Source organism: Bufo bufo, chromosome 3 (assembly GCF_905171765.1).
Source record: "Bufo bufo chromosome 3, aBufBuf1.1, whole genome shotgun sequence".
Classification (NCBI taxonomy): Eukaryota; Metazoa; Chordata; class Amphibia; order Anura; family Bufonidae; genus Bufo; species Bufo bufo.
In genome coordinates this window covers 75,475,417-75,499,371 of record NC_053391.1, presented here as the reverse complement: position 1 = coordinate 75,499,371, position 23,955 = coordinate 75,475,417, and the positions used below count along the sequence as shown (strand labels likewise).

Below are 23,955 nucleotides of genomic sequence, written 5' to 3'. Positions count from 1 at the left end.
GTATCCACATGAATTTTATAGGCTTAAAAATAAACACACTACAATATTACATATAAAACATCTCATAAAAACAATTAAAAATATACCGCAAATAGTCAAATACACTGGGAATACGTCCCTGGGAGGGGCTATTTTTCAATAGCACTAACACCCTTGGAATGGCTGTATGGCCGTAGCTGTTAAATGCTAACTCCAAGCATCATAGTCCTGAGACTGTTATGGTTGTAAGTTCCACATTAATTGAGGGGTTGTTAGTATATCCACATTGCAGCACTACTTAGATTTGTAATTATGCAGGGTACTTTACCGCTCCTATGATCGGTCCGCTTGTACACCAAGGTTTCCAAGTGTAATGCTCTGTTGTGAGCTGCAAGGACCTTTAGGCAAAGTCTATATATGAAGTTCCCCACGCTCCTGGATATGTAGTAGCGGTGCTGCTTGATATCACCGCTCTGACCTTCCAGGACCTGTGTGGAGTCCCACGTGGTTTGCTGGACAGGTCAGGTGAGCTGTAATTCCAGGCGGGGTTTTCAAATCTCTTTGGTGCAGATAGTTTGAAGCTTTCAATCCAAGTGTAGATACACGATTGTAGATAATTCTTCTTAGCAATCCCTCACTGTCATACCAAACGCGTTTCGGGGTGAAGAGACCCCTTCCTCAGTGGTTTAACCACGTGGGACTCCACACAGGTCCTGGAAGGTCAGAGCGGTGATATCAAGCAGCACCACTACTACATATCCAGGAGCGTGGGGAACTTCATATATAGACTTTGCCTAAAGGTCCTTGCAGCTCACAACAGAGCATTACACTTGGAAACCTTGGTGTACAAGCGGACCGATCATAGGAGCGGTAAAGTACCCTGCATAATTACAAATCTAAGTAGTGCTGCAATGTGGATATACTAACAACTCATCAATTAATGTGGAACTTGCAAACATAACAGTCTCAGGACTATGATGCTTGGAGTTAGCATTTAACAGCTACGACCATACAGCCATTCCAAGGGTGTTAGTGCTATTGAAAAATAGCCCCTCCCAGGGACGTATTTCCAGTGTATTTGACTATTTGCGGTATATTTTTAATTGTTTTTATGAGATGTTTTATATGTAATATTGTAGTGTGTTTATTTTTAAGCCTATAAAATTCATGTGGATACCTATTTACTGTGTGTTTTCCTAATATTGAGTGACCCCCTATCCAAACTTTATATCTAATGTAAACGTCCACCTACTAAAGTGGTCGCACATGCTTAGTTCCATTCTTCAACTGTTACCAGGCATATCTACTGTTGGAAGTTGTGACAGTTACAAGGAGAGATACAACAACACAAAAGACAACTGCACAGAGAAAGGACCCCCCCCCCTCCTTAGAAGTCACATGCCCCCTGAGAAAGGACATGCCTTCTGAGCTGCCATCTTGAAATATATCTAATAGAGCAACTGGAGCAATGAATGAGAAGATCTTTGAATCCATGTGACGTACAGGGCTGATTATAGCTTTATTAGAGAGTATCTTGTACTGTATAAAATCTGATTATTATTTTTTACATCAGTCATGGCATAACTTCTTTAACGGTATATATTTTCCTTCTTAAGACTTAAGAGACTCTATATTTTTTTATATTTTTTTTTAACATTGGATTTTTTTAGACCCACATTCATAATATAAATACTGAGAACAACTTTTTAATCTTGGAAAACAGGATTTAACAATTTTAAGTGGTTTCTAGGCAACGTAAAACACCAAATTCAAAACTTATCTAAATGAGTTTCAAATATAGCAAGGGCCACCTATACAGAAAACATTCTACTCTATTTCAGTATGCTGCCACAGTGACCTACACTATTTGCATAGCATGCCATTCCATACCGTGCACAGTACAATAGCATAGCATGCCATAGCTTGATACATCGCATGATACTGAAAAAGAGTAGCAAACTGTGTGCAGATGCTGTTTGCTATAGCTGTAGCAAGAATCACCAAACCTCTTATTTTGCAGAGTTATGGTTTCCATATCTTGTATGAATGAAAATGAATACTCTGAAAACAATAAAAGGATCTGTACATGGCCTATATATACTCATTGCATATTTGTGCACTAGGGACATAAAAGAACTATTGGTGCTGCTCCGCCCACTATCTCAGAGTGTGGATTTATTTTTCTGTTGTGTAGCTATGTGATGGTAGTGAGACCATAACTTATTTCTGGTCTAAGAAGACCTTTCTGTGCGAAAATTCGTGCAACACTAAATTACATATATATTGGCCCAGATATGTTAATATGTCTGTGCCTAGAATCTGTCTAAAACATGGTGTAACTTTGGTGCAATTTGGAGCATGCAAAGTTTCCACACTTTTTCTTACTTGCTTGGCTCGGTGGAATGGTCTAAGATAAACAATTTTTGTCCAAAATTGTGCCACAATTCTAGTGCCAAATTTTGTCTCAATTTAAGCTAACCACTAGTTGTATAGAGTTAGACAAATGTTTCTATCCCTGCACCACATTTATCATCCAGCCTGAGCCACTATGATAAATCTGGTGTGGGTCTAGACCAGGCATGGCCAACCTGAGGCTCTACAGCTGTTGTAAATCTACAACTCCAACCATCCCCTGCTGTAGGCTGACAGCTGTAGACAGTCTGCGTATGCTGGAAGTTGTAGTTTTGCAACAGCTGGAGAGCCACAGATTGGCCATCCCTGGTCTAGACAGTCTATCGAAGCTTATGCCATTGACTTCAGTAGAGCTAAACTTTCATAGAACTTTGAAAACAAAAATATTATGCCAATATTGCGCAGTGTGATACATCATTGCCAAGATTTAATCACAAGTTTTGCAGACTACCAACTTGCTAAAAATCATTTCATTGCAAATACAAAACATTACATTTTACAAAATGAATATGGGGAAACAAGATATCTTTTTTAACATGTTGTCAACTTTCATGAAAGAAAAGAGAGTTATTTTCCCACCTTACTTAAAGACAGCTGAGCATAGCAATCTAAAACTCACCTAAACATTGTCTTTGCTTGTAATTTCACTACTGTTTTTAAAGAAAAAAAGTAAAATTGATGGTGTGAGTAAAATTAAGGTATAGGGAGGATTACTTTTTGCCGTAAACCTATAATCACTGTTTCACATCATCAAAATTTCAACACATCAGATTCATTCTCTATTGAACTCTAGCGTTATGAAAGAAGAATGAAGGGACTGAGATTTTCTAAACGCCTACACTCCAGCACACAATACTGCCTACTCTCACATATCAGCACTATCATTATAAAACCCTCATCTTCTGTCTTAATAATCCAGAGTATGTTTCACTAGGATGCCTTTAAGCGAAAGGTAAATCAATATATCTTCCACCAGTTCATAATACTTGAAGGAAAACATGCAAAAGGTTATTAAAATTCTGATAAAAATCATATTATCTTTTCGAGTGTTTGCAACTGTTGCTAGACCATAACTCCTATGATCTTCTATGATATATGGTGCTAAACAAAACTTTAAAATTAAATTAGTTTGATAACCTTGCTATTGGCAGTGATATTGAGTCAAACATAGGCATCACATGATATGATGCTTGGATAAACATGGAAAGCTTCAAAACAGTAGAAAATGGGTGGAATTACTGTGAATAATAATCTCCAGATATCCCTTTTTTAGCTCTAGTACTATGATCTTTAGATATCAGAGGAACTTTAAAAAACTGGGTTGGCTACATTTCACAATATACTTCAAATCAAAGTACCCGAAGTGGACTTCGGCTTAAATGTCAGACAAAATTTGATTCGCTGCAAAGCCAAATTTTCTCGTGCTTTGTGGTACCGAATCAATGTTCGCTAAAATGGCGGAAAAAAAAAAATCATAATCACCTTATCCATTTGAGCTCAAAGAGGCAGCTGCAGTTATCTTGCTTGAAGATCCGGTGCAAAATCTTGTGCGCTGTGATGTCACCTCATTGGTCAGCGTGATGATGTCATCACCACTGAGCGAGATTTCGCACTGGATCTTCAAGCAAGTTGGCTGAGGCAGCTTTTTTGCACTCAAATGAAGGTAAATATAATGAAATTTTTATTTATTTATTTTTTATTGATCAACCCTTAAAGGCCTTAATATTCAGATGTCATGATCAGTGATGAATGCGGCATATGAGGGGTTCAATTACTGGGGCTGATGCAATCACCATTTCCTGTCTTTGCACCCGCCACTTACAAAGAAATGCACAAATGCACTTTGTGACAAAATAATTTGTCACAAAGAAAGTTTTTTGTAAAATTTAGTGAAGCAGCCAAATCAAATTTTTAAGAACTTCGCTCATTTCTAATAGTTATCTTGGGAAATCTTCCTCCTTCGACGTTGCTCCTGGGCACTCCTTTGGTTATTGTTACACTTAGCCTAAGTAACGTCATTTGCTCATGTACAATACTCTAATAGCTGCCACATTGGACATGTCCTTATGTACATAACATCATCACAGTCTAACATTTTAAAGGGCATGGCCACATGACATCGACAAAAAAAAAATCCCATATGCCAAGAGAGTGCCCAGGAGTGATCCTAAGCAAAATATACCTTCTGAAATCTTCCTGAAAGTATAGAACAAATTAAACTATAAGGCTTCCATCAGAACAGAATTAGGCTACTTTCACATTGGGGTTACTGCTATATGGTTTTAAGATCCGGTAGGGGATCTCAAAACCACAGCAAAACGCTTCCATCCTAATAATACAACCGTCTGCATGCATTTTGAACGGATCCGGTTGTGTTACCGTATATCAAAAATGAAGAAACCGTGTCTGGAAAAAAACAGAGCCGGCACCATTGACTTACAGTTGCAAGAAAAAGTATGTAAACCCTTTGGAATGATAAAGATTTCTGAACAAATTGGTCATAAAATGTGATCTGATCTTCATCTAAGTCATAACAATAGACAATCACAGTCTGCTTAAACTAATAACACACAAAGAATTAAATGTTACCATGTTTTTATTGAACACACCATGTAAACATTCAAAGTGCAGGCGGAAAAAGTATGTGAACCCTTGGATTTAAAAACTGGTTGAACCTCATTTGGCAGCAATAACTTCAACCAAACGTTTCCTGTAGTTGCAGATCAGACGTGCACAACGGTCAGGAGTAATTCTTGACCATTCCTCTTTACAGAACTGTTTCAGTTCAGCAATATTCTTGGGATGTCTGGTGTGAATCGCTTTCTTGAGGTCATGCCACAGCATCTCAATCGGATTGAGGTCAGGACTCTGACTGGGCCACTCCAGAAGGCGTATTTTCTTCTGTTTAAGCCATTCTGTTGTCGATTTACTTCTATGCTTTGGGTTGTTGTCCTTTTGCAACACCCATCTTCTGTTGAGCTTCAGCTGGTGGACAGATGGCCTTAAGTTCTTCTGCAAAATGTCTTGATAATCTTGGGAATTCATTTTTCCTTTGATGATAGCAATCCGTCCAGGCCCTGATGCAGCAAAGCAGCCCCAAACCATGATGCCCCCACCACCACACTTCACAGTTGGGATGAGGTTTTGATGTTGGTGTGCTGTGCCTCTATTCCTCCACACATAGGGTTGTGTGTTTCTTCCAAACAACTCAACTTTGGTTTCATCTGTCAACAGAATATTTTGCCAGTACTGCTGTGGAACATCCAGGTGCTCTTGTGCAAACTGTAAACGTGCAGCAATGTTTTTTTTGGACAGCAGTGGCTTCCTCTGTGGTATCCTTCCATGAAATCCATTCTTGTTTAGTGTTTTACGTATCGTAGATTCGCTAACAGGGATGTTAGCATATGCCAGAGACTTTTGTAAGTCTTTAGCTGACGCTCTAGGATTCTTTTTCACCTCATTGAGCAGTCTGCGCTGTGCTCTTGCAGTCATCTTTACAGGACAGCGAGGAGAGTAGCAGCAGTGCTGAACTTTCTCCATTTATAGACAATTTGTCTTACCGTGGACTGATGAACAGCAAGGCTTTTGGAGATACTTTTATAACCCTTTTCAGCTTTATGCAAGTCAGCAATTCTTAATCGTAGGTCTTCTGACAGCTCTTTTGTACGAGGCATCATTCACATCAGGCAATGCTTCTTGTGAAAAGCAAACCCAGAACTGGTGTGTGTTTTTTATAGGCCAGGGCAGCTGTAACCAACACCTACAATCTCATCTCATTGATTGGACTCCAGTTGGCTGACACCTCACTCCAATTAGCTCTTGGAGATGTCATTAGTATAGGGGTTCACATACTTTTTCCACCTGCACTGTGAATGTTTACATGGTGTGTTCAATAAAAACATGGTAATATTTAATTCTTTGTGTGTTATTAGTTTAAACAGACTGTGATTGTCTATTGTTGTGACTTAGATGAAGATCAGATCACATTTTATGACCAATTTGTGCAGAAATCCATATAATTCCAAAGGGTTCACATACTTTTTCTTGCAACTGTATATGGATGTTGGTGCCAGATCCGGCTTGTTCAGTTTCCCATGCCGCGCACAAAAACATCTGGAATGGGAACAAAAGAGACCGGAACGGAATGCATTCTGGTGCATTTTTAAAGGAACCTCCAACACAGACATTAACCTTTTCTTAAAGGGGCTGTCCAAAGACATACACTACTATCTTATAAATTATAATGTCCTGCAATATGTAATTTTGCATTACACATTTATTGCATATATGTTTCCTGTATGAAGATCTGAACTGCTCTCATGTGAACCCATCTGTTCGCTGCTCAGAAATTTATAGTGACATCACATCCATTGTTTTTATATAGGCCATTCTGCTCTGCTCCTTGTCACATTGCCTCCCAACTCATTTGCAAGGGTATGTTTTGGGTGGGTAGTAGGAGACACCGACAGAAAGGTATTATTCACTAAAGTATAGTCAGTGCCTTCCACTACCACTATCCAATAAATATGGAGTATATATGAAGTGTCCTACTTCAAGGCTGAGGTACGTTGGAAAAGAGTTACAAATGTGTTTTTATGTGGTACTGTACTGTACTGTATTTTATGCACATGGATTTAGTAGGCCATCCATTGCCACCACTAGACAAAGCTGTTGTAACCTTCTCTATATAGAGAGGACAGGTTAGAACAGAGCAGAGAGAGCACATTATAAATGTCAGAGATGAGAGCAAAGTCAGCCCTAGAGCAAAGGCCAAAAAAAAATAAAAAAATTAATGTACTCAAAAAGCATTCCAATGTGAACAGAGGTGTGAGTAAATAAGCTGTCTGAAGGGACTTTATAGGCTCTATAGCAACATTGTCCAGAAGTGTAACGGCTTTAGGCCTGGAACAGCTTACCAAAGGAAGAATCCAGATATGCCCACCATACCATATCACTTCTAGGAAACCTGTTTTAACTGTGAGCATGACAACCTGTACAAAAGGTGCAGACAGAGCATATACAAGATAATTGTTTCACCCCATTTTTGGATGCTTATGCAAAAGTCAAGTCTAGTGAAGTGCAGTATGAGGAGAAAATAGAAAATAGACAATTGACATCTTACCGAAGGGAAGAAAGGTGCACCCTTTCCATTAGGGCATGGCCCAGGGAAGCGTCAGATTGAGTAATAACTACAACCTTCATTCTTGCTAATATTACTCCTATCCACTCCTTTCTTCTTCTCTTCTCTCTCTCTCTCTCTCACTGTGTATTCTGTATATATATATACATACTGTGTATGAAATCAAGTTTTCCCCCATCAATCGGTACTCAATCCCCCTTAATGACATACTCTTTTATGCTGAATTTTATATTGATATCCTATCCTTAGGACAGGATATTAATATGAAATCAAGGAGCGATGCGGCCCCTTCATATAGTTGATCGGCGGAGGCCCGGGTGTCTGACCCCAGCTGATCTGATATTGATGACCTAGATCATCAATATCAAATTCTTGGCGAACCGATTTAATTCCAGAGGAGGTTTGGAACTCTGCAGTTATTGAGTCAGGAGAGCGTTGGTAACTTTTATGCATTATGCACTTTAAGATCCAGAGACCCTGCACTGTGACTTTATTAGGTTTATCACTTCATGTTTGAATTGCTGTAGTTCCTAAATCATTATATTTTACAATAATACGAATCCCAGTTGATGGGGGAATATCTAGGAGGGAAATTTCACAAGCTGACTTGTTGCAGTTACAGGACCGCGCTGGAATTCAGTGAGCTCTTTAGAACAATTCATTATTTTGCAAATGGGGGTGTGTCCATGCTCTTCCTATCACAACTCAGGAGGCAATTAAAGGATGATACTGAGCATGTGTGGCCATCTCAGTGAACAGGACAAAGAAATAAGGGGGGGGGGGAATTAAACAGCAGTTGCCGCTATACAGATGCATTTTATTGAATAACTCAGTGGTTATTCTAATTTATTCTAAAAGATTTCAGATCCAGATGCTGGTTTGAAAACTGTAGAATATTTTTTGTGGGACATCCTCTTCAAAGGGGTTTTCCAGGATTTTACTAATGATGACCTATGCTCAGGATCTGATTGGTAGGGGTCTGACACCCGGGACCCCACCAATAAGCTATTTGAGAAGGCACTGGTGCTCTTGAGAGTGCCAAGCATAGAAGCATAGCACCATACATAGTATAGTGGCTGGGCTTGGTATCCTAAGGATAGGCCATCAGTAGTAAAATCCCGGAAAACCCATTTAAGTGATTTGCATTCTAATTAACTTTCTTCATAAAATGTGGTCACTCATATATGCATTTACTATTTTCATCATTCTTCAACTGGTACAGTTTGTGCATAAGTCCATATCTGATGCTTTGCATCTTGGCTACTTGTAAACATACATAAAAAGGTAATTCACGAAATCAGAATACGCTGGGATTGTTATAGCATGGCTATAGATAGAAGGATGATGATATATAACTAATAGATAGCTCCCTTCTGCCTTTTAGCTCTTTAACCCAATGATAGCAATAAAGGAATTTGATAATAAAACAATTTGGCCTTTTGGCAACAAGAAAATATTCCACCATTTTGCTTTAATAGCAAGGGTCTAAAAGCATTGCTATTGAGTTATCATCAGATTGCTTCATGCTAATGATATGCCTGTCAGTGCATAAGCAAGCAAGCATACAGCTTGCCAAGCTCACCCGATAGTAATGAGCAGCATAGGCAATATTCGAATTTGCCATATTTTGTGAATTTTTGGCCGAATATATAAACGTGATAGTTGCTTTGTATCAAAAAGAATATGCCCAATCTAATAAGGGTGTCGATTTATATTGGGGGCCAAATTCTCTGAATGGGACTAGCAATACAGACTTTTCCCATTACCAGTGGCGCTCAAATACGTACAGCTTGCTAGAGGAGTGGGGTGATACATGTATGCCAGCACCTACCCTGAACTGCTTTTGGTTGGAACAGGGTCTGAAGTGACCGATTAATTCAACCCATGACCGGTTATCTACACTGCCAAGTGTATGGACGCCTGTGTACTGTATATTTTCTTGTTGGGTTAGTAGACGTGATACACATTACACCCATTTATTCACAGAGTATGCGGTATACAGTATCTGAACGCCTGAATCTAAGTACTACATAGGACTACGCCTCTCCTTTTTAATTTTTGATCTAATACATGAGTTTTTCATTTTCTTTTTAAACCAGGCAGTTATCTCTTTCTTTCATATGCGACCCCAAAACAATACATGCTCCACGCTGATATGATGTGGTGCATGGCCTGCTCGGTACATTCACTAACCTGGGTATGCCGTAAAATGCGTTTGCAACTATGGTGTAACTGAATGTTATCTTGCATGTGTTCACTAACACTACATATTGATGTATTGAAATGTGCTGAAAATGCCCCATTACAAATGATAAATTGCAGCAGAGTTTTCTGAAAGAATGTATGCTATTAGAATGATTGCAATAAGCCTATGAACTGTAGAAACATTAGGTTTTCACAAGAAAAATCTGTCTGGCTGGCCATATGCAGAAAAAAATGAGTTTGTTGCAGGATAGAACTTGCCAGCAAACTGTATTAATTATGAAAAAAAACACACTATCAGAGTTACTACTCCCTCACTCTCTACGCTATGCTTTCCCTGATAAAACCTTAAAATCTACCCAATGATATATCCCTATAGTGTCCCTAGAACAGCTTGATTACCAGTTTGGAATGGCATTCTATGGCTTTCTCAGCAAAAGGACCTGACCCTGATTCGCTGATCAGGTTGTCTGTCAGCCTCTGAGCCAATAAGGGGGGGGGGGTTATCAAAACTGATATAAAGGAAAAGTGGCTTAATTGCCAATAGTAGCCAATCAGATTTTTTTTTTTTTCAAAGGTAAAATCTGATTGGTTGCTATGGACAACTAAACCAGATTTGTTTTACACCAGTTTTGAAAAATGTCCCCTAGGATATTTTTTAATTCAGACTATTTGCTTGAATGTTTACATACCCTTTAATTTCATTTATAAATGTTTAAGTGCATTACAAAATCTGCCATGGACATTTCTTGTGCTTTAGTTTATTACTATATTCTAATATTCGTAATATTAGAATTTTATCCAAAAAGCAATTCATCACTGATTTCAGTGCTGCATAACCTTATTCAACACATTCAACCTAAATAGCTTGGTTAGCAATGGCAAAAGTTATATAATTTTTTTCTGACTAGCAGCATCAATGATGGTAACACAGCATCTAAAATGCTCAGATAAAACAGACACCAGCTATAATTTTGGTCATTTTTGTGAAGCCAGATGGAACCACACATGCGGTGGCCACATAAAGAAAAGCAATGTGTTTGGTTTTCTGTCAGCACGTTGTTGCAACGATTCACATGAAAGCAGATGGCTTTAAGATTTCAGAAGATGTCTGACAATCTGGTAACCTTATATGCAGTATTTGTAGAAAATTATTATTTTACCCAAAAAGCGAGTTGGAGTCAATGTGTTTACAAAAGTGTTGACAACAACTTTAATTCTATTGAAAAATTATATATTTCATATAAAATCTTGGTCTGCGTGCAGAATATTTTATTTTCACTTTAGCCATGCTTTACCGTACTAAAGTTTAGTAGAGATATTTGCAAAAATCAATACATATGGTTTAATCTCTTGGGTCAGATTATATGAAATCAATATTGCCATAAAAATCACGTTTATAGCGAATTATTCAGAAGGATCAGAACAGTTCATTTTATAGTTTATTTAACAGCCAGGTCATAAATATGGTGGAAAAAAAATGTTGAATGTCATAAGGAGACTCTAATATTAGCTTTACTTTTTTGAGAAGACTTTATTAGCCATTGCCCCCCTTGCTTACTCAAAAGAAAATTTGTGTTTGCTGACTATATACTGTATGTGCATTGACAATATATGTCTGATGTATGACAACTCTGCTATGAGAAATAAAGGTCAGAAGATCCATCAGTAACAGGCTACTTGCAATCTCAAGTCCTTTTATACCAGGACTTCTTTTTATAGTGATCTGTGAAACATATTTTTGAATGGGTAAAAATAGAAATATGGTTTATTCAAATGGATCTAATTTACTTTAACTAGATCTCTCAGAATTATTGTTTTTTGTAATTGGACAAACTGAAAGCAACAAAGCTAGCATGGCATCTGCTATAATTTTTTTTCATGGAGTGTACATCTAGTTACAATTTTCTTCCTGATCTAACATTGGGCATAGAGAGGTGGCCTTGGTGTGTGTGTATGCATATATCAATTGTTGAGTTCGTTTTATATAATTACATAATAGAAATGAAAGTATTTCAAATTAGCTTACTGAAAATGTATCATTTTGTAGTTTATAATAAACTTTTCAAAGTCCCATTTGGTGACTAAAAATAAATTAATCTTGCTTTTTAATTTTTTTCTAGTCAAGGTTAACTTCAAGGCAATCATTCTTGATAACTGGTCTACTCATATAATAAGAACTATATTCTATAACTGAATAGAGGAACTTAAAAGACATAGGTCACTTGCAGAGATCCTGTACCGTTGCCTTAAGATGTATTACCTTACCATAAGATTCTATAATAAACTTGGCCTTAGACCCATATTTCAATAGATAAGGCCACTAGGATGTTATGTCTAAGTAACAAGTCACTAGTCATGCAAAATATATGATTAAACGCTGACTTACATTTCAGCCAGTAACCTGATGCAATTACAAATATTAAATATGTAAAAGACCCTAAGAATGATGAGCTATGTCCAGTTGCACCCAATGAATAGTCCTCAATAGTTCTAATCAGATGGCAGAGGGTGACACACTTCCCCATAGCCCTGGCACTTGTTTTTTAGCATTCAGAAGCAAGACCCACTTTTTGACACCCTCATTTAACTCTAACTTGACATAGCAATACCTACTAATACAGCATTGAGTATTAGAAACATAGAAACATAGAATGTGTCGGCAGATAAGAACCATTTGGCCCATCTAGTCTGCCCAATATACTGAGTACTATGAATAGCCCCTGGCCCTATCTTATATGAAGGATGGCCTTATGCCTATCCCATGCATGCTTAAACTCCTTCACTGTATTTGCAGCTACCACTTCTGCAGGAAGGCTATTCCATGCATCCACTACTCTCTCAGTAAAGTAATACTTCCTGAATTTACTTTTAAACCTTTGCCCCTCTAATTTAAAACTATGTCCTCTTGTAGCAGTTTTTCTTCTTTTAATTACACAAAAGCCCTTCCAATGACTGTTGACTAGTTGACTAGTAGAGATGGCCTTGCGGTACGCCCAGGGGTCGTTTCGCGGTGAACTTTGCATGTTCGCGATTCGCCGAACATGTGAACATATGGAGAAATTCGTGCCTGCCATATTCTTTTACATTGTGAAGAACTTTGACCCGTGACACTTCCATCAGGTGTTATAGGACAGCCAATTGAGACATTTCAGCACATGGACATACCCCCTACCTTATAAATAAACCTAATCTGGCGCCATTTTACATTGAGTGTTTTGCCAGTGTAGGGAGAGGTTGCTGTGTGGAGCAGGGACAGGCTGTTAGGGACACCAAACGCTAGCTAATAGGGCCACAAAAGTCCTTTTAAGGACTGGTATAGGTGTGCTATCGATAGGTGTGATACACAAAGGGGTGCGATATACTTATAATATACTTTTATAATGAGTCAAAAACACATAGATCTATAAAGTGATCACCTGGAAGTCAGGGGCCAAGGGGCTAGGGGCTTACTAGGGCCATTTTTTATATAGGGTAAGGTTCCGGACAGGGTCGCTCTTATCAGGGCGGGTGGTCTGTGGTTAGGCTATCATGGCCAGAATAGCACCCCCCTGTAGGGCAATATCAGGGACAGTTCTTTGCCCACCCTGTCCTTCAATACCACATCATCATCAGCCTAGGGATATATGTTTTTTGCTTTCCCTCCGGGATTCATCGATGTGCACTGGAACCCCCCGGATTGTGGTAGGACATATGGTTTCTTATTTGGTGCCGCTGAGCACCTGATTTAGTGCCACCGAGCACTTGTTATTGCCTACCACATCTATGCTTTTTGTTTAACTTTAATATTTTCATTTATTTTCATTTTGAGGAATATCTTTTCCATTCACACGTCCGCAAAATGGGTCCGCATCCGTTGTGCAAATCCCATTCATTTTCAATGGTGCCGGAATGTGCTGTCCACATCCGCATTTGCGGATCTGCATTTGCGGACCCGCACTTCTGCATCCGTGCTTCCGTTTCCGCAAAAAAATAGAACATGTCTTATTCTTGTCCACAATTGCAGACAAGATTAGGCATTTTCTATTATAGTGCCGGCGATGTGCGGTCCGCAAATTGAGGAATGCACATTGCCGGGAGTTCACTTCTATGAGAGTTCCAAAAATAGTTGAACAAGCTCACTTGGCTATTTTCAGAAGTCCTATAGCTGTAAATATGCACCATGTATCTCCATTCACCTCAATGGAACTGATGGAAATTGTGGGAGCTCCCCTAGCAGTGAATGGAGGGTGGCTGGCCATATTTGCACTCTTCTTGATTCTGGGGACACATTCTAGACATAGGAGCAGGTCCTAGAGGTGGGAACCATACCTATCTGACATTGATGCCCGATCATAGCAATATGCCTTAAATGTCTGAGATGGGAATATCTCTTCAAATAGAGTAAATTGTATAGATGATTTCAAGAAGAGGAGCTCTTTTAAATTGATACAGTATTTAGCATGGAATCACTAAATATATGTTCACCTTCCTGCAACTTAAAAATTAACCTTTATTTTTTAATAGAGCTAGTCATCAAATCAGGTAATGCTGAAAATACTTCTGATTATTATAGTAATGCTGCACTGGGAGATCTAATTTCTAAGCAGTGCCCAAGAAGCATTACCACCAGACATCATGAAATTTTAATATAAAGCAACCTTTAAAAATGTGTACTCAGATGCACATACAAAACACAATTGTTAGGTACACCCTGAGGCATAGGAAAGTCTAACAGTGCAGAATGTAAGGCAATTTATCTTGATTTGCTCCTCTTTTAAGAAATGAGGAATCCTGGGAGCTTCCAGTGAAGAGCAGTACAATTCCTAGCTAAGGGAAGTCTCTTTTCCCCAAGGTGCTTCTCAATGTATTTCTTAGAGGTAAAAACCTTCCTTTAGGGAAATTAAAACACAGTGGAAATCCCCCTACTTATTTTTAACATTGTACATTACAGCATGAACTTGGATGAAGCATTTCCTAGAGCTGAGCTTTCCTTTTTCTATCTCTAGGGTCTTTTTAGTTGTGATATATTTTCCTTCTAGTGTAATATATTTCCTTGTGCAGAGCCTGGGATAATATCTCTTATGCAATGATCACACTGTTTTGTCTTTTTGGTACTGTATGTGCGTTTTCTCTCCTCTACCAATTTCTCTCTGATATAATAACTTTTTCCAGTTATCTACTCTTTTGTATCAAATTTTCATCTAATAGTTTTTTGATACTATCAACAATAAAAACATTTTGTGAAATAATGAGAAAGTTGAAGCAGGCACCAAAGGTTATTTCTGATCTTATATAAATAATGGTGCTGTTCTGATAAATTCACCCGGTGGGCCGGACCTGCCTCCCACTGCACTTCCCCAGCAAGATCCAGGTTGCTCACCAGTAAGTCTCTTCCCTACAAACACAGGACACACATGCCCCCCCCCCCCCCCCTTTCCCCTCTCTGGCTCTTAAAGTGCCAGTGCTTAGCTCTTCCAATCTTCACCAGCCAATGGCTGGCAACCTGGTGATTTTTAAAGCATCTACCCCAGTAGGAAGGTGCCTGACTAATAAGACCCATATCTTGCTAGTTCCTTGCAAAGGTGTTGTTTACCGTTGTTTGCTTGTCTACTAACCTCTGCCCATTTCCTCACTCTGATCCTCTGCTGCTTGACTAGACCTGTGCCTGATTTATGGTATCGTACTGACCCTGTTCTGTTTGCCCTGACTGTGGTTCTATTTGACATACTTGCACATGCCTCTACCTGCCCTGAGCTCAGCCCGTTACTGACTATGAGTTTTCTTTTCAGTGCTACACACTGGTGCCTCTTTTTAGCTGACAACCACACAGAGACTACTTCAAGAGGTAGTGGCCTAGTGCATTCCCTGCAGTAAAATCTAGATCTCTGTATAGAGGTTAAAGGGTGAATACCAGGGAACTACCAAGATAATGCCCATTGCCATAACAGACAGTTAATTATTACATAATGAAAAGTTCTACAACTTTGTAGCAATGTTATGCTTCAGTTTCTTATCATCATCAAGATCTCTGTTTTCAATGAATGGGATCCTTCTTATTTATATTCAGAAGCTGAGACACAGTCCTAATATCATATCTGTGAACCATTCTAGTTTTGTGAGTTTTTCCCTCAAGTCTCACAATAGAAGAGGTTTATCCCTAATCATTTAAAGAGGCAAGGATTTTTTTATGGTGATTTACCATTAGGAGTAGAGTAGGACTTAAATGTGCCATAATTTGCAATATTTAAATGTTTTGAGGTATTCTATATAGAAAACGTATTGCACATCACTGCCTATGGGTGTATCCTCCAACATATTAAGAGTTTGTGGATAGGGTAAATTGGCTTATCTCTAGGTAAGGTACCTGTATTTTGGGAGAGTGCTATTTTTTTTTTGTTTGTTTTTGTTTTGTGATGAATATTTTAAATTTAATACAATTTTTTTTTTCATATTCCTGTATTCATAATAACCCATAAAATGTAATTGAATACATTATTTATTGTAATTGGTAAACTGAATAAATGAAAATGTAGACAGAAATCTTACTCATGCTTATGGGAAAAAATATATATGGCTGTTACAAAAAAGTTATGGTGGTTAAAGCTATGAATATGAGTTTGGCCAAGTGGTTTTCCTTTATAAGCCCTTGAAATTTCTGATGGCACCCCTGTGTTTGGCACTATGCCTGGTAAACAGTGAAGAGGCTTCAGTACTCACCTGAGCACCACAGCCCCTTCAAACAGTTGATTGTGTGGATTACTGGGACTTGGACCACAACCAATCTGATATTGATGACCTATCATAAGGACAGGCCACAAATATTAGTAGTCCTAGACAACTCTGTAATAATGTGAAGACTGAATACATTATAAGAACCCTACAACTGATAAGACTACTATTACTATTTACATTTATTTATTTGTATTTTGACTTAGTAATCCTATAGGGAGTCCTAATCACTGTGTATGCACATTTATACAAGGGATACTGTCATTCATGGATAGGCCCATCCACTGGACTTCTTAGCCCAAATGAGAAGGAATTTAAATTAATGAATTACAAGTTATACTAAAACTTTTTTCCACAAAGCTATACATCGTTCTGCTCAGCTCCTCCTGCTCTATAACCTGAGCTCATAGATTGGGCTCTGTTTTGGACTTGACAGGTTCCCTTTAAGGATTTTACTAAATAAACCCAATTAGAGGAACTAAAAAGAATAATTGAATCTGTTATTATTGGAAACATCCACTGAATGGAAAATATTTTCTTTAGTCAAAATGCTTGATAAGATTCAAATTCAAATATCAGTGTTGACAGCTCATTACAAAAAGCAAAGAAAGTGAGTGGAAACTCTCAGACGTTGAGAAGAAACACATTAGCACCATTTTACCTTATCATATGAATGATCCAAATCAACTTTCCAGCATATTCCATGCTGCTTCTTGTAAAATCCTTAAAGGAATAATTTCATGTGCAAACCGTTTGGCTAAAATGAATGGGAGTTTGCTATTTTTTCACTCTCTCGCCAGACTTCAGGGGAAATCAGTATTAAAACTCACCATTCTGTTCTGGCCTGGTAGAGAAGAGTGGATATACTGACATCTAAGTCTATCTAAGTTATCCTAACATTTCTCACATTGTCAGAGCCTATAGGCCTTCGGGCATCCTACAACGTGCATGTCAGCTTTTCATTTAACACTTACAGCAGAATTCCCAATTATTCCTGACAGAGAAAAAGACCGCAATCTTAACCACCAAGCTTATTGTTAGACCAGAGTACAAACTCTCTCTATGAGGTATATTCCTAGCATCAGCTAAGGAATTTCTCAACTAAAGCTCGGTGAAGAATCTATTCATAAGACCTACAAAGCCTCACAGCAAAAGGCTTTTCATGTACATCTCGACAGTCAGACACCTCCGTATTTGTTGGAGATATCGGAATAGAAAGTAAGGATTAAAATATGCCAGTTTATTATAGGCACATTGCATAGTATGGTGGAGAATAAAATTATTTTAAGCCAAGAGTACAACATAGCATGGAGCATTTCTAATGATAAAATACAATTACCTTTTTTGTCGTCGAAGTATAGGGTCTGCTGAGCAGGATTTGACCACTGGAGGGAGGTGTTATCATTTTGATCAACACGGCAAGTTAAGTTCACTGTTCCTCCTTCGATAGCTGTCATATTCTGTGTGGCTGGGAACTGTCCTTGGCTTACTAAAGGAAGAATCAGAAAATATAGCTGACATGAGCATGGAAGTTACAAAGCAGATTGTAAAGCACAAGCATGCTACAGGTCGACACACATACAAAAATCAAGTGGAAACACAGCATTGGGAAATAAACAGAAGGCAATCAATTCTGTACATGACTTCTTTGTTTCACGTCTAGATCAAAAATACATTTGCTGAGGGCCTTGGATTTGGCACTTAACACATTTTGCGATTTCCTGTGTTGTTGCAGTGGAGTTTAAACTCTTGACAATTACAGATATAGTAGAACTGTTGTATTATCAGAAAGTGTTGCCTGAAGTTTACAGGTAAAACTACGGCACAAATGAATCAGAATACCGTTTTCTTTATATTTGGATGTGCATTATATCCTTAATGCACTTTATGTATTTTCAGCTTTTTGCAAAGTTACAGTTATTGAAGGTGTTGAGCTAGCTCAGAGGAACTCCCCTGAATGAGAATATTAAGACACTAGTCATCACCATGTAATGCTAAATAAGCTCTTAGCTGTCAACACATACTAGAAACTAATATTCGTGGTAATGTTTGACATATTGACATTGTCTGACGTGCTCTTAGACACGAAAAAAAATTTTTTTTATACAGATAATCAAAATTGCTAAGGCTGCCTTTCCCTTGATGTTTACAACGCTATTTAATTGGCTTTTCGAAACTAGAGTGACAATAAAGAGGTTTTTCAGCATATTCATAGTATATGGTATGTCATCACTTCCAAATTGATAGGCATCCAAATGCTGGAACCTGCTACAACCCTTAGCGAAAACATTATAAAGTGTTTTGGGTTTTTTTTGTTTGTTTTTTCTAATGAAAGAATGGTAGTACCTCGGAAAAAACTTTTTCTTGGAGTACCAGCCACTACATGTTTTTAACCCCTTGGCGACCTCCATCATACATGTACTGTGGAAATCGGCACTTTAAAGATGGTGCCATCTCACAAGTGCAGCGTGCACCATAGCTGCCAGGTTTCTGCTGTTTCATTTCGAATTAAGGCTATGTGAATGGAAAAATAAAAAGTTATAGCTCTGGGAAGGCTGGGAGTTAAAAATGAAAATGCAAAAATAGAAAATCACATGGATAAAGGATAAAGTTATGTACACACTTGAGTTAATAGTTTCCTTGTGGGTTTCTGGTATTTTTGATGGCATAAGTAGCACAACTTCAGGGTACTGGTCAAAAGCATTAGAACCTTGATAGAGTTTCAAAACACTCCAGTACAGACAATAGGGTCTCCGGTATCAAATTTAGAGAGATGTAGCTTAGCTGTCATGGCTCAATTGTAAGGTGAAGTAATGATGCTTGGTTGAACAGTTCCTTAACCTAAGATAGCTATATCTCGATTTTGGACATAATAGATTAAAAAAAAATACTAGTCATATTATTATTATTATTATTATTATTATTATTATTATTATTATTATTAGTTTGCATTAACCCCTTCCCGACCTTTGACATACTGTTACGTCATGGGAACCAGTGAGTTCCCGCAATTTGACGTAATAGTATGTCATAGTGATCGCGCGGGCACCGGAGCGGTGCGCGCACGATCACTGCAGGGGCCCGGCAGTTCGTGGTAGCCGGGCCCCTGCTGTATCCGCCTGCATCGCTGTAAATGACCGCGACATACAAGAGGTTTGTGTCAGGTGAACGATCGCATCAAGCACTGCTGTGGCGGGGACCCGATGCGACACAAGGCAGCCCGATGCCGTGCAGAGGCTGCCCAATGCTTTGCACGGCATCGGGAACTGCCGTATACGGGAGCCGAGGAGATCCAGCCTCAGGCTGGGTCTCCTAGGCAACCTGTTAGTGTATGACTCAGTGTCATACACTAACAGGCAATGCATTACAATACAGATGTATTGTAATGCATTGCAGAGGGGATCAGACCCCCAAAAGTGAATGTCATAAATAAAGTAAAGTAAAAAAAAAGTTTAAAAAAAGTGTTTTTAATAAAATTAATAAAGTAATAAAATGAATAAAGTAAAAAAGAAAAAAAACGCCCCTTTCCCCTTATTTTATAATAAGAAACAGAAAAACAAAACCCACACATATTAGGTATTGCAGTGTCCGTAATGACCGGCTCTATAAATATATGACATGATCCACCCTGTCCGATAAACACCATAATTTTTTTTTTTTTAAATGTTTAAAAAAAAGCAATTTTTGTCAACTTACATCACAAAAAGTGCTACACCAAGCGATCAAAAAGGCGTATGCCCCCCAAAATGGTATCAATAAAACTTTCACCTCATCCTACAAAAAATGAGCCCCTACCTAAGACAATCGCCCAAAAAAAAAAAAAAAACTATAGCTCTCAGAACATGGAGACACTAAAACATCTTTTTTTTTTGTTTCAAAACTGCTATAATTGTGCTAAAGTGAAATACATAAATAAAATATACATATTAGGTATTGCCACGTCCGTAACAAACAGCTCTATAAAAATATTACATGACCTAACCACTCAGATGAACACCGTAAAAATAATAATAATGTGTTTGTCACATTACATCACAAAAATTGCAACAGCAAGTGATCAAAAAGGCGCATGCCCCCCAAAATAGTACCAATCAGACCGTCACCTCATCCCGCAAAAAATGAGACCCTACCTAAGAGAATCAGTCAAAAAATAAAAAAGCTATTGCTCTCAGACTATGGAGACACTAAAATATGATTATTTTTTGCTTCAAAACTGCTATTATTGTGCTAAAGTAAGAAAAAAAAGTATACATATTAGGTATCGCCACTTCCGTAACAAACAGCTCTATAAAAATATCACATGACCTAACCACTCAGGTGAACACCGTAAAAAAATTAAAAAAATATGTAAAAAAAAAGCCATTTTTGTCACATTACATCACAAAAATTGCAACAGCAAGTGATCAAAAAGGCGTATGTCCCCCAAAATAGTACCAATCAGACTGTCACCTTATCCCGCAAAAAATGAGACCCTATCTAAGACAATCGGTCAAAAAATAAAAAAGCTATGGCTCTCAGACTATGAGACACAAAAATATCATTATTTCGGTTTCAAAAATGCTGTTATTGTGTAAAACTTAAATAAATAAGAAAAAGTAGACATATTAGGTATTGCCACGTGCGTAACGATCTGCTCTATAAAAATGTCACATGACCTAATCTCTCAGGTAAATGCCGTTCCTTTCCTTCTGCGCCCTGCCGTGTGCCCGTACAGCAGTTTACGATCACATGTGGGGTGTTTCTGTAAACCGTAGAATCAGGGTAATAAATATTGAGTTTTATTTGGCTGTTAACCCTTGCTTTGCTACTGGAAAAAATGGATTAAAATGTAAAATCTGCCAAAAAAGTGAAATTCTGAAATTTCATCTCCATTTTCCATCAATTCTTGTGGAACACCTAAAGGGTTAACAACGTTTGTAAAATCAGTTTTGTATACCTTGAGGGGTGTAGCTTCTAAAATGCAGTCATTTTTGGGTGGTTTCTATTATGTAAGCCTTTGCAAAGTGACTGCAGACCTGAACTGGTCCTTGAAAAGTGGGTTTTGGAAATTTTCCCAAAAATTTCAAGATTTGCTTCCATACTTCTAAGCCTTCTAACATCCCCAAAAAATAAAATGTAATTTTCAAAATGATCCAAACATGAAGTAGACATATGGGGAATGTAAAGTAATTACTATTTTTGAAGGTATTACTATCTATTATAAAAGTACAGAAATTTAAATTAGTAAATTTGCTAATTTTTCATTTTTTTTTGTAAATTTGCTATTTTTTTATGAATAAAAATGTTTTTTTTTTTTTTCTTATTTTTACCACTGTCATGAAGTACAATATGTGACGAGAAAACAATCTCAGAATGGCCTGTATTAGTAAAAGCGTTTTAAAGTTATCACCACATAAAGTGACACATGTCAGATTTGCAAAAAATGGCCTGGGCAGGAAGGTGAAAACAGGCCCTGGGTTGAAGGGGTTAAATGATAATAATAATCCTTAAAGAATAAAGAAGATTGGATAAACTTTTTTTGCATTAGTACCATTTATATTTCTAAAACAGTTTTCAACTAGTGTCATGGCTTCCATATATGAAAAAGGTCATGACCCTGTATGGGATCCAATGTCTGACAGATCCAAGGGGATAATGTTGGCCCTTGTTGATTATAGTGTTAATTATAATCGAGCCGTTTGGACTTCTATTAGGGTTCTGCCACTTTGACTTCAAGAGTAGAGGTACAAATTGAACTATTTTTGTTGTGATACATTGGAAAGCTTCATGGAACCTCTAAATGAGACTCACAAGGAAGACCCTGAAAAAGAAAAGTTCAGTAAGATATTTCCACATTTGGCTGTCACTCCCCTTCTATAATTGCCAAAACCTAAAATTAGGTTGTAAAAGTAAAATCTTGACCTACTGTATAGGTGGCGGACTAAATTACTACTGAACTTTATAGATATACGTAAACATTCACTTGGTATTAGTGTGCCTTCAGTATTTACCTTAACAGCTGTTTTCCTAAACTTAGCCTAAATAACCAAGATTGATCGTACAGCAACACAAATCTCGCCCTGTAGAATATTGCTGTATATTGCTGTAGAATATTGCTATGCATGTCTTTGTAGCCAACAATGAAATAAAACGCTGATAATATACATTATTTCTCCAACAAAACTACAATATTATCCTTTGTGACCTGACATCTATACAATTTTGAAAATAAATAAATAAGGTGTGCGGAAATAAAGGAATACTGTGAGGTAAGAAGCTTTAATTTGTATTACTATGTCTTTCTTTAAATCACTGGGTGTTGAATCATTGCCACTATAAAGCACTTTCCAATTGGGTGATAAATTAGAATGTGCTGGAGCGCTAATATAACCAATATGGTAGAATAAAGGATATAGGAGATAGCAGCGGCATACTTTCTGTATCTCACCATTATGAAAACATACAGTATATCTCCTGTCAAATCAGTTGTGTCCTCTGGGTAAATAACATTCATAACACACATTTAATCTGCATTTCGAAATTGTTTATATGCAAAGCTGTAATTCTTGGTGTGATAATCAGTCCAAGAGGCTTCCAGAGACGAAAGATTCAATAAATAAATCAATGAAGTCCTTTTATATTATCTCTTTCACTGCGTGATTAACTCGAGTGCCACAGACTGCATTCATATAGTGAGACACTTGGCTCAATATTCCTTTAAAGCTTCCTCATTTGCTGCCCCGTTTCTAAAACAATTTGTATGTGCTTTTCTTAATTACAGGACAATCTTGAAGAAACCTTTCATCTCTGACAATTTGTTTCTACCAAGAAAAATGCAGGTAAGCTGGTAATAGACCTACGTGTACCCCCTGAGAAAAGTTAGAGGAGACCTCAGTTAACTATAAACTTGTTAATGAATCTGGTTAAAACAAAGATTTAGTCTGCAATTAAAGGAGTGTCTTTGGTTAATTGCCATTTAAAGGTATCATACACTGAGGACTCTCAAATTTTACCTTGCCTTGTAGAAGTTATTTTTCCAGAATTTTCATTCTTGTTTTTATATGATGAAAAGCATAGGATATTCATTTCTTAAGCCTGCCACATACAATAGGTGTATATTGGTTTAACCTGGTGGGAATTTTGGTGGGCCAACCATCTAATCTGTATGAGGTGAGGGTCTCCTGACTTTCCCCTGATGGGGGAATTAGAGCTTATTTGTTGCAGGATAAGTTTTACTTTTTAATGGCACCATTTACTGTTGCATAGTGTAGTGGGAATCTGGAAAAACAAAACAAAATGGGGCGGAACTAGAAAAAAAAACAATTCTATCATAGTTTTATTTTTTTTATGGCTTTTCCTATGTAGTAAAATTGATCTGTTACCTTCATTCTCCAGGTTACTTTGATTACGGTGATAACACATTTATATAGTTTTTCTAGTGTTTTAATAATAAAAATTACTTTGTAAAAAAAAATTTTTTTCTTTTCATCGGCACTCTTTATAGTTATGTTTGCGTAAGTTAAGTGTGCGAG

General features: G+C 37.6%; 1 protein-coding gene across 1 annotated transcript in view; it reads right to left on the bottom strand.

Moving 5' to 3' along the window:
- The window catches only part of CADM2 (cell adhesion molecule 2), a 425,691-nt gene extending 402,182 nt beyond the window's left edge, over nt 1-23,509 (bottom strand). Inside the window, exons 1-2 of the mRNA XM_040422100.1 lie at nt 23,437-23,509; nt 17,784-17,933 (exon numbers count right to left, since the gene is read on the bottom strand). Of these exons, the coding sequence (XP_040278034.1) occupies nt 17,784-17,933; nt 23,437-23,509 (223 nt within the window). The remainder of the gene's footprint in view (nt 1-17,783; nt 17,934-23,436) is intronic.
- Between the last annotated feature and the right edge of the window lie 446 nt (nt 23,510-23,955).